Source organism: Pyxicephalus adspersus, chromosome 2 (assembly GCF_032062135.1).
Source record: "Pyxicephalus adspersus chromosome 2, UCB_Pads_2.0, whole genome shotgun sequence".
Taxonomy (NCBI): Eukaryota; Metazoa; Chordata; class Amphibia; order Anura; family Pyxicephalidae; genus Pyxicephalus; species Pyxicephalus adspersus.
This window is the reverse complement of record NC_092859.1, coordinates 92,124,295-92,136,708: the sequence shown is the minus strand read 5'-3', so window position 1 is coordinate 92,136,708 and position 12,414 is coordinate 92,124,295. Positions and strand designations below refer to the sequence as shown.

The 12,414-nt window shown below is 35.4% G+C and overlaps 1 protein-coding gene across 3 annotated transcripts in view; it reads left to right on the top strand.

Annotated features, from left to right (window-relative positions):
• The window catches only part of CNTN1 (contactin 1), an 87,904-nt gene extending 78,196 nt beyond the window's left edge, over positions 1–9,708 (top strand). For all 3 annotated transcript variants that reach the window (XM_072401477.1, XM_072401480.1, XM_072401478.1), the window contains 6 exons: positions 1,227–1,461; positions 2,132–2,235; positions 3,124–3,307; positions 4,221–4,333; positions 5,832–5,991; positions 6,189–9,708. In XM_072401477.1, coding sequence (XP_072257578.1) covers positions 1,227–1,461; positions 2,132–2,235; positions 3,124–3,307; positions 4,221–4,333; positions 5,832–5,991; positions 6,189–6,268 — 876 coding nt within the window. In that variant the 3' untranslated portion in view covers positions 6,269–9,708. The remainder of the gene's footprint in view (positions 1–1,226; positions 1,462–2,131; positions 2,236–3,123; positions 3,308–4,220; positions 4,334–5,831; positions 5,992–6,188) is intronic.
• Positions 9,709–12,414: the final 2,706 nt, after the last annotated feature.

The window sequence follows — 12,414 nt, the reverse complement described above, 5'->3', positions numbered from 1 at the left end:
GGATAAAATAACAAAACAGCAAAAGAAAACCTTGCCTGTCCGGCACTACTATACATCAGACGTCCCTGTCTATCAGCTGGAGGGCTTCTTCCTGTCAGCTCAAAACCAAGCTTTCAGCAACCTTCTGCTCACTCTTTAGCTTACTCACCCAGACCGACTTTCTGAGTTTCTCAGCCGAGCTCCCTCACAGACCGACTGTCTGTGTCTTCAGCAGGGCTCACTCACACAGTCCACCTGGCTGTGTCTCCAAACAGAGCTGAACTCGCACAGACCCCTGTCTGTGTCTCTCCAAGCCCAGATGAACTCGCACAGACCCCTATCTGTGTCTCTCCAAGCCAAGCTCCTGACTGAGCTCCTGGCTTTATGGTATATCCCCACCCTTAGTGCTTCTTCATTAATTATGTCACAGGTGGGAGTCTTCCACCTGCTACTGCACACAGGAGAGGAATCTTGGGCAAATAAACCTCACATAAAAGAGGAATCCTGGGCAAATATATCTCTCTTCCACCTCCAATCCTGCCTTGGTGCTTGACACGAGAAGAGTGGCCAAGCTTGCCAGTGCACGTTTAACCAGACTCCCTAAAATAAATGTCAGGGTAAAAAATGAGAAAAACTATGCATCCATTTTGGCAGATGTTGTTCTGTGTGAAGAAATGAAAAGTATGCCAATTGCAATAAAAAAATCATAAAATAGTTAATTTGCATTTAATGTTAATGGTTCAAAGAATGTCAGGCTGAATGGTCGGCCCCCTCACATTTTCATCTCACCAAATCTTGCCCTCTGTGCAAAAAGTTTGGACACCCCTGTCTTAGGTTTTAGATGGTTGGCTTCTCACTGTACTGTGTTTGTGGGATGTCCTGTTTACACTAGTGGGATTTCAATGTAAAATACTAGACATTAGCCAGGAATGGAGTATTTGGGGCATCCCTGAACTGTACTGGATGAACCAACGCTACATTATTAATCCTCTCTCATAGGAGATATCAGGGGGATTGCAGTATGTGGAAATGCAAATATAACCCATTCCCCAAAAAAGACATCCTTCCTAGAGTGCTAGCGATCTAGTGGATCAACATAGTGTTCTGAAAATGCCAGTTTTTCATTTGGTTAAATTCAATGTACATGTGTATTTCTTACATTTGTTAAAACTATGCAACTATATTGTTTTTAAAGTCTTTTTTTTAAGTCAGCACCCAACAACTGAGCTGTTTTTTCTCTCCTTTAGCCTTTAGCACGAGAATATCATTATGGTGATGGATTTGGGTACATTGTTGCATTTAAACCTCAGACTGACAGAGAATGGAGAAAAGTGACAGTTACCAACCCTGAGAGTGGTCATTATGTTCACAAGGACGACACTATAACTCCAGCTACACAGTTTCAAGTAAAGGTTCAAGCCTTCAATAGGATGGGAGAAGGTCCATTTAGCAGCACAGCTACTATTTACTCTGCAGATGAAGGTACATTAAAATAACTATTTTCTGTAATTTAAACAAACGCATATAAACAAAAATATATCCAGTCATCATAAAAAATAAAGATGCTAGTTCTTTAATCTGCCCACTGTACCAGGTGAAAGGAAAGAGAAATATATATCCTTTATTTCCAGCTGGGGAAGTCACTTTGTTGTAGCTATGAAGATGAAGAAGAGAAAGAGAACCAAAATTAGGAAATACATAGACAGAAGAAAGTTTTTATATAAATCCTATATTTTTATGCAGTGGGCTTACATGTGCAGCTACACCACATAAAAGACATTTTCCTGTAATGTAAGGGAAGCTTTTTCTCCCATGTGGTTATACCAAGAATGTGTACATAGGTGTACATGAAGTTATCCAGAAACCTTCACTTGTTCGTACAGAAGAAGTAAGTTCTTAAAAGCCAAAGCTGCCAATGAATGGCTGTATGACAAGGAAAGGGTTAATATAGTTCTGATTTGCTGGTGCTTGAGGATGAAGATGTTTAGGAGTAAACAATGGTATTAGTCCTATGAACTAGCCAGAACGGCTTTAACAGTTTAGCTGAGATTGATTCAGGAGAAAAGCTTTTTTGCATCCCTGGTAATGCCATGGGCAAAATTTTTCTTTGGAGAATTTTAAAGTTGCAAATGGCTTTGCTCTTTTTTTCTAGCTCCTACAGAATACCCTACTGGTGTCAGGGTAGCAGTACTTTCCTCCTCTGAAGCCAGTGTGTCTTGGCAGCCAGTGATTGGACAAACGGTTTCAGGTTACCAGGTGAGAATACAGTCTTGGCAATCATAAACACATAAGCACAACTGTTAAATGATTCAATATAATTTAAACAGAAATATAAATGTATATATATATATATATATATATATAAATATATGTCATATTTATGGACCCCTTTCATGGCCTATATAACACAGAGGCTGTCATTTCTGTGCATTCTAGTTTGTTGTTGGGCTATGTCTGGGTTGGTGATCCCTACCAAACATGCAATAAAAAGATGCTACTTTTGCATTTAACAATTTAAGTACATTCCACTGGAGGGTTCTAGTGGGTGATCTCAGTGCAGATATGTTACTGCTTTTTTTTAAAGTGTAATAATGGAAAAATACCTAAAATGGCAACTTTCCTAAAGCCAAAATTTAATTGATTCAGGTACTTTTTTTGTTTGTTTATTTATTAGTGTGTATTATTAGAAATATGTGCTGCCATTGGCTGCTGGGGCCTTTTTAGACTCTCTGCTCCCACTGCTCAGGGCCTGTTGTAGCGTTTAACTGGGCTAATCTGTACTGGAGAGACATTCGTCTGATTTACTGTTACTGTTTCTGCCCCTGCAAGTTTATGCTGCCTGGACCAACCTTTTGCCTGTGACCCCGACTCTGCGTGTGTTTGGGTTATCCATGGGCTCCTGGCCTTTTGCCAGCCCTTCACAGACACCATCCCTTGAGCAGTCCTGGGGTAAACCGTCTGCTGGGAAACACAACCTGTCTCCCGAGGCTGGTGGCTGGTGGGACTGGTGTATGGTTAGTACTGGCGGGGACCAGGGTCTTACAAATAAAGATTTGTTTTAATTATACTTGATCATATCTATATATATTATATCAATATTGATCAATAATAAAATAATATGTATAAAATCACTTCCATTTAAAGGTTCGGTACTGGCGCATTCAAGACAAAGAAGCCGCAGCCCACAAACTGCAAATAGAAAATTTCGAAACTGTGAAACTTGAAGGTTTAATGCCCAATACTCTCTATAAACTAGATATCTGTGCGTTCAACAGTGCAGGGGATGGACCTAAAAGTCATACTGTAGAATTTGAAACCAAGAAACCACGTAAGTACACATTTTCAAAAGGATTTCCTTGATAACTGGCCAAATGATGTCATTGAAGTGAACATTTGTCACTGATGTCATTGAAGTGAGCTTACGCCTATACCTTAGGCAAGTATGTTAGGAAGCTCAATGCACATACGTTAGCATACTTTGAAAACCTTACCAGGAACCTCAAAGTGAAATAAGCACAGTTAAATGAAGTTGTCACTGACCTTCTCACAGACCTCACTTGGTCCGTCACTTAAAGCCTTAAAAACACTCCATCCTAATATTATTAAAATCAGCACCAATCTTCCTTTGAGAACATTTGACAAATAACTTTGTTTTGTTCATTTAATTCATCTTCCTTTCTGTAACTTCTGATTATACTACTGTATTTATAGTACAGTATATGTACATACTATAGTATATATACATACACACATATATATATATATATATATATATACTGTATATATGAGACTGATGTTGGGCTGCACCATCTTAGACATTGAAGTAACATCATCAGCAGCACCAGGCAGCTCACAGGCACTCATATGGCCCTTCTCTGCTCTCATTTATGTTTGAACATTCATCTATCATCGTCAATTTTTAAAGAAATGAAGTAGAAATAAATGTAGATGCACTGAAATGTTGGTTGCACACCTCCAGGCATTATCCTAGTTTACTTCTGTAAATGGATGGGTAGCTTCACATAGTTCTATATCTGCAAAAAACACTGGGAAAAACACCATAAAGAGTACAACTTTTAATCCATTGTTGTTGTATTGCCCTTGTAGATGTTGTGTTTTTCAATGCCTTTTAGATGTAAATGGGCAGATTACAGTTTGCTTACAGAATTGCAATGTATATGATTACATACAGCTTTATATTGTCCTTATATATTTCTTTATATAAGTTATTTTTTCCCCAGCGCCTAGTCAGATTCCTCGAATCATTAGTGCTGTGAAGTCTGGATCTCAGTATATTATCACTTGGGAACATGTGACACCATTATCCAATGAATCTGCAGTCAATGGATATAAAGTAAGTTCTGGCTACTTTACTACTAGGCAATTGTAATAATAAAGTTGGTGCAGGAGAGGTAGCTTGTGCTGATAGTTCCCGCACCATTTATAATGATTGTGGGAATTTAAGGTATGAAGTACTGTTATGTTAGGCTTAAGAGTAAGAATGCAGGGGGGTTTAGTTTTAGGTGATATTATAAAATTTGTGTTGAGTGTTAACCTCTCCAGCGGTAACCCTGAGTCACACTCGGTAGTTAAAAAAGTAAAAAACAAACACTTACCTGGTCTCATCGGCGCCCCCCCCCCCCGGCGTCCTCCAGTGTCCTGCCATCCTCTGGCTGTGTCTCTGTCCCCCGGCGAGTGCTCTTACATTCCCCGGTAGTTCCCCGGGCATACAGCCACCTCTAGGGGCGTGGCGGGAATTTCAAATTATTTATTATTGCATTATTGTATTTGTATTGCATAACTGTAGTGAATGCAATAGTGTATTTATGTCTAAAAGCAGTACATTGTCTTTCATGAAAATTTATTTTACAGTATAATATGAGTATAATAAATTTTGAAACACAAAATCATGTCAAAGTTTGTTATTAAATTTATTTATTTTTTTGTTTATTTAATTATTTTGACATGATTTTGTGTTTCAAAATTTTTTTATACTGTAAAATAAATTTTCTTGAAAAACGATGTACTGCTTTTAGATATAAAAATCCGGAAAAAAATAAACCGCCCAGGAGGTTAAATATTTAAAACAAAAAAATAGGGGTGTGTCCCAAAGAGGGTTATCTAACAAATTATGTTAATTTATGTTGCCAAGCCAGTTATAGTAGAATAAGTAGAAGAAGAGCAAAAAGTGGCTTTTTACGGCAAACTAATACTGTTAAAATGAAAACATCTTTATTATAAGTATTATTAAAAAACAATTGAAAAGTAAATTAATTACAACAGAACAATTGTAGTAACAAAATGTACCATACAGTCAATAGACAACATTTTTTTAAAAAAACATTGTCTATTGACTGTAAGGTAGTTTTTGAAACTACAATTGTTATGTTGTAATAAATTTGCTTTCTAATTGTTTTTTAATACTTATAATAAGGATGTTTTCGTTTTAACAGGATTAGTTTGCCATAAAATGCCACTTTTTTGCTTTTCTTTTAGTTATTCTACGTTAAATAATAAAAGGTTAGAATTTTGTAAACTGTAAGTGGTTCATTTCCAGGATAAGGTTAATGGTTAAATGTAAGTGTTAGTGGATTGATAAAAATTTTAGGAGTTAAGATAAATGTAAGGATTTATATTAAGGTAGGACTTGGGACAACTAATAAGTTAAGTTAAAGGTCAGGGGGCATCTATGTAAATGCAATGCCTAATTTTAGAATTAGAACTAGAACTGAACATTAAAAAGAATGTGAATGTAAAGTAAAAGGTTGATTATATATATATATATATATATATATATATATATATATATATATATATATATATATATTCTATTAAACTTCTTTTTTTCTAAGGTTTTGTACAGACCAAATGGACAAAATGATGGTAAGCTGTATTCAACCGGGCATCATTCAGTAGAGCTGCCAGTTCTAAAGGATGGAGACTACATTGTGGAGGTTCGAGCCCACAGTGAAGGTGGAGATGGTGCTGTTGCTTCCATCAGGCTTTCTACTAGTAAGATTTTATTTTTTCTTGATATATTAGGCAAGTATTTTGCCATCTCTTCTTTTTTACAAATATACACAAGCTACATTCATTCCTAAAGAAAGGCAATTTACCATTAGTGAATGCTGCTACAAAATATGAAAATAATGTTGTGGGTGAGACTTGTATTTAACATGATAATGAATTCCCCTTTGTTTTCATTCCAGGTGACACAGCAGGAATATTACCCAGTATTCTCGGTATACTGCTACCAACCTTTGGCCTCCTGTTTTACCTTGAATTCTGAATGTAGGTCTGAGTGCAGTGTACTCGTTTCTCATCTTTGGAGGATACCATCATTCTCTGACTATTGTGATAACATCTTAAGCCAAAAAGAAAAAAAATATAAAAAATAAATATACCCAACAGAGTTACTATGAACTTTAAATAGGATTAAAGGCATTCAGGAACTCCTCCGAGGAATTGTTTTCAAGGATAATAGATAATTTTTAACTTGTTCCAATATGCCTTATGAAACACTTTCGCCAATCTGTGACAGTTGCATGATCAAATGGGGCAAATTACAGTGTTAAAATACAATTACTTAGACTGTACAGTGGAAATAAAGTCACCATCCATAGGTGATTCAACTTTAATAACAAATTGTGAAATATACTAGAGATACAAATGTTGTATATGGTATGTGTAAGAGTAACTACATCTGTCTGTATTAACTGTTTTGTGTGCTGCATATTTTTTTTATTTTTATTCAAGCCTCGGCAAGGCCTCTGGACATACAGTCAGATCAAAAACAGTCATTGTGATAGACAGAACTACATGTCTTCAACAAATGAATGTAGATTCAGTAATGCTGAATATGACAACTGAATATAAGAACTCTGAAATGTACACATATCACTGAGTAGTTTCGGGTGCAGGCATGGGATAAAATCCAGAGTGATCTATTTCCATTATGTGAAATCTTGCACATGCAATTGTAGTGTCACGGTGTAAATAGTGCAATAAATGGCCCACTTATGAATGTAAAGTATATATATAGCAAATAAGCTGTGCTTAATACAAGTAGTAAAACAATAAAATATTTCAAAGCACCAAGATATAATATAGAGAAACATATGAAGCCATGTGATCAATACAGTAAGATATATTTAGGAGCATGGGAACACTGGAACAAACATGAATCCAGGTCCGACACTCGAGCACTAATATATATTTTCTTTAGAAGCAGACTGAAGAATTATAAACTTGCCGTACATAGGTAAGTACAGGGAAAACACTTTTTGTTGGTATAAATACTTCCTACCAAAGTTGCATAGACTATACACACTAATCAAAAACTTGGTTATTGGCCAAAGCAACTAATCAAGTTTTTGACTTATTTTCTAAAGAAAAACAATAGCCATATTGGATAAGGTTATTTTATGAAACATCATCATGATTGCATCATTAATAATAAATATTTAGATTTGTTTCACAAAGCTTTTATTTAATTTGAAAAAATAGCGAACACAGGCTGCTCCTAAATAGAAAGTATTTTAAATATACAGTATACCTAATGCATACAATATATATAGCTATAGTAAAACATAATACATATGTTGTAAGTAATAAGAAATAATAGTGGTGCTTTTGCAACACCCATTGCTGGCAATGGGATTCCCCAAACTTTCCACTTCAAATACTATTTCAGATGAATCAAACCAACCAGCAAGATATGGTAAAAAAAAGCTGTTGTAAATTTAAATTTCATGTACAGACCTGGGTTTTAATACTTTCTTATGTCTTCAGTGTGAAAATGTAAAAAAGCTGCCCACATTGTGCCATGACCCATATCTGTGACATTTCCAGAATGAACCTACATTGGTCAAGTCTGTCAAGCCAGGAATTTTTATTTCTACAATTCTGTTTATCAATGTTCATATAGACTCTGGTCTCTGGTCTAATCACTCATGAATAGAGAACATAATATCACAAAGAATAGCTGTCCTTTCGGTATGGTACGGTAATTGTTAATGTGACCTGACTTCACAATAGTTGTGTAACAGTGGATGGTGTGGAGATGTGGTTCAGCTTGTGTTACGGTGATGTATACGTTGAAACAGTAAAATAGGTGAAAGTGAATGATGATAAACACAACACACATGGCCCTGAAATACATACCTCCCAAAATCATAAACCATAAAGACTTTTTTGGCATTGAAGTCACCCTGGATTTGTCCAAGATTTAGCAATATCTATGATGTAATAAGCCCCATCACATGTTTGGATTTAGTTGGGAGGTATGAAAATGTTGTGTTACTGACGCTTATGAAATTAATGAATGTGTTTGTTCTGACTTTGTCTATCTATAAATCCCTTTTCTTTTGTATTGTTCAGTCATAATTTCAAAGTTGTGCTTCGATATTTCAGTTCATGTGTGAATGGTAAACACAGTATTATACAACTGGGTCCAGTAATAGTGCAATGTTTCACTTTCTTTTCAAGAAATCTGAAATTTTATTCTTTTTTTATTGGTAGCACAACCTTGTTAGTTGATTGGGTAGAGTTATTTTATCTTTATAGAGATAATAACATAGAGGTCTTTATTAAACTTTGGAGAATGAACGCTGATATACTTCTGTGTACATTTCTCTTTATTTTCTGATTATTTTGTATTTCATACATGCATTAAAATATCTCAGTGTGCTTTAATTCATGTAATCCTTTGTTTAATAAGCAGTGATTTCACTAGAGCTTTTAAATACAGAAAAATATGCTAACATGGGATGCATTGCTGGTTCCAAAACAAAAACTGGATGCAGACTGAGATTTTTGCTGAGGGTTTCATTTCATTCAAGTTGTCTGGGGCAAGCACTTATGTTACTGTCCATATCCCTGGTACTAAGTGCTGGCATACAGTGTGCCAGGACCAGGTGCAAATATTAACTTGTGATAATAATTGCAGTTTGCAGTAGTAAGAGCTAAAATGAGAGCTTGTTACACTTGTTCCTGGGCAGAGCTCAAAGCTGGAGATGTTACTGTAAAAAAAAAGACCTTTCAGTAGAGAAGTTATGGGTGAAGCATATTATATCGATTTCCTTTACATTTAGAACCTGGGATTTTCTTATAAAATGTGTTGCATCCTATTTTAGCAGAACACTAAAGCACAGGCACAAGTTTTAGTTGGCATGATACTCATGCTCATTTTACTACATCTACCCCGCAGTCTTAAAAAACAATTTTGCCAAATGCATGATGGCCTTTTTTTATATTAGTTTTTTTTTTACTTTCCAAGTTTCTTTTGCAAATCCTTTATTAAAGCACTTGTTTATTACTGTACATTAGGCATTCAAGAGTAAAAATTTGATTTGGATTTGTAAAAAATTTGTGCTTTAAGCCCTATGTCAAAAATGATTTTGTTTCGGATTAGCTTTGGGCAAACATATAAAATATATATATCTATATCACCTATTCAGAGCTAAAGCTGTTGATTATAACAAGGCATTTTTTATTTAAAAGCAAGGCTAAAGTGACAATGCACAGTGTTGTTTTTTTTTTTTTACTCTGTTTATATTTTGTTAATTCTAAGTGAAATAGGCAGGGAATTTCTGTTATCATTTTTTTTATGAGTGACCTTGGTTCGGATTAAATATCAGTATTACTCAGAATGTAACAGCTGGCTTTTAAAGTTACCAAAATGTTTTGTTTTGTTAAAAAAAATCACCAAAATAAAGGCATTTGACAAACTATGTTTTTACTTTGTTTTATTTGAAATTCTGGCAAAATGGCTTACTATAAATTTGAAATACATATATGTGAACTGTTACCTGTTAGGAGACTTGTAACTCTGCTAAGCCAGTGTTTCTTTTTTTATTATTTTGTATTCTCATCTGTCCTTATTGCAGCCGGCAGCTTATTGGAGCTTTCTGAATGGTCTCACCACATGAGCAGACTTTAAATTCTTTTAGCATGAACAAAGTCTGTTTTATGGTTTGAGCTTTAAGCACAATGCTGTAGATAAATGTGCCAGGCTTTAAGTGTTGTGGGTATATCATATTTGGTTTGTATATACACTGTGTACCAGTGGTGGTCAACTTAATAAATATGAGAAGGTCTAACTATGGCCCTGGACACCACTTAAGGGTCACGTAATATTCAATGGATGTACTGTACTGCCACACATAATGATCAGACTTGAATTACTAATGTAGATATTCATAGACAGTAGGAAGGACATAGAAACTGAAAATCTGATACAAGAGAGTTTGGAGAATGAAAAGTTTTTGCAAGAGAAGTTGAACAATTTTCATGAGAATGATTGCTACCATTTCTGCATACTTTACAAATCAATGCTCTCACATTTGTACTTCATGCAGCAATCCTAAAAATTACTGACACCATGTTTGATATTCTTCTTAGCAAGATCAAGTAAAAGAAGTAGAGGGCAACATTAAAAGTAGCAGTAGCACTACAAGCCAGTCTAATGATTCATCATTTTTTTTAATTCCACCGAATAAGCACCTAGGCAGGAAAACAATGGCCACTGGGACCAACTAGCTACACAACAGGTGCCAAAGCCAACAGTATTTTATGGGGTTGAAATTCAATTTACTGTGCACTTTATGAGAGTAATACACATCACATTACTGGAAGCACCTACTCCGTACCACCATTTTAAAGACAGCACAGTGGGCCTGATTTATTAAAGCTCTCCAGAGCTGGAGAAGATACACCTTCATAAGTGAACCTGGGTGATCCAGAAAACCTGAAATGGAATGAAACCATTTGTCAACAAATGACTTTAGGAAATCCATTACATGCTTGCTGGATCACCCAGGTTCACTGATGAAAGTGTATTTTCTCCGCTCTTGGGGAGCTTTAATCAGTCAGACCTATTATGTTAAAGCTAGTACTATTAAATGCACTGAAGTGTAAGGCACCAAGTGCTACACGAGTTGATGGTGCTGCTATTAATAATCATACTAGTGATGGCAGGCCTTTGATCTTGAGCTGCTGTGGTTTTGTCAGTTTTTGCATACTGTGGCATCAAAGTGTGCTCTTATTCGGTCATTTGTTGGCAGGAACATAGCACACATGGATGTCAAAATTCTAGCTCTAAAAATAGAACACTACATACAGCACCCAACAGATTATCAGATTATTTAAATGTTATAGGGTATTTACATGGATAATACTATAAGCAAACTATGTATACACAGAACATAATATTGGTAAGTATTTTTCTTTCTCTGGTGTTACAGGTTTTCCCTTAAACTATTTAGCTAATCAGCTACAAGCAACAAAAAAAATGTTGCAACCCTGCTCATTTATATGCTAATTTGTCCCTATTTTATTTACAGCACTGCCTAATATGTTGGCACTATATACATTCTATTTATTATTAAATAATAACAATAATTTGTTGAGTAGGACTGTCATGGGTTCTTCACAGAGGACAAGCTACGGTTTTAGTAGAAGGGGTATATTTAATATTGTAATCTTTAATTTTCTTTTCTTCTGCATGGTATTCATATATTATATATGACTTACCTGTTTTTAACAAAAGTCAACAATAAACATATGGTTGGAGCAGTCACATTCCCTTTACATTCGGTCACATTCCCATTACATTCTCAAATTTGTAATTCAAACAGGTAAAATCATGGATGGAATTTTTAGTACCTGCTATATTGCTCAATAAATGAAATAAACTATTTCCTACCACATGTACCTCCCAGGGTGTCAAAGTCTTCTGTCTGTTTATTATTACCACCTATATCTTATTTTGAATTTTGATTGGAAAATGCTTGTATGAAAACCTGGACTGTTTCTCTGCATGTTTTTCAAACTGCTTCTTCATGAGATAAAAAAAAAAAAGTTTTTTTGTACATATACTAAATCAAATACTAATACCATTCAATGAAATGCTTACAACAGAAATAGGGTGCAAAAAGGCCCAGCAGGGGCTATCACTGGAATTCCCTACTAGTAATTATATATTGATATATTAAAATCATCAACACTTACAATCATGAACAACATGAATTGTATCCAATAGATGATGAAGTCTAGAAGGGATGAATATGGCAATTATCCTCAAGCAAGTCAAAATAATAACAGAAAGACATCTAACGACAATGCTAACATATATGAACCTCACCTAAAATATCACAGTTGCCTCCTATTTATGGTGTTCTAAAAAGCTCCCAATAATGTCGCAGAGACTGTCATGTTATAGATCACTACGGGGGCGGGGTGGGGGGGGGGATGGGAGATTGGTATGTTATGGAGCACTACAGGGGGCAGAGACTATGTTATAGAGCACTACAGGTGGCAGAGACTGTTATGTTATAGAGCACTACAGGGGGAAAAGACTGTTATGTTATGGAGCACTACAGGGGGCAGAGACTGTTATGTTATAGAGCACTACAGGGGGCAGAGACTGTTATGTTA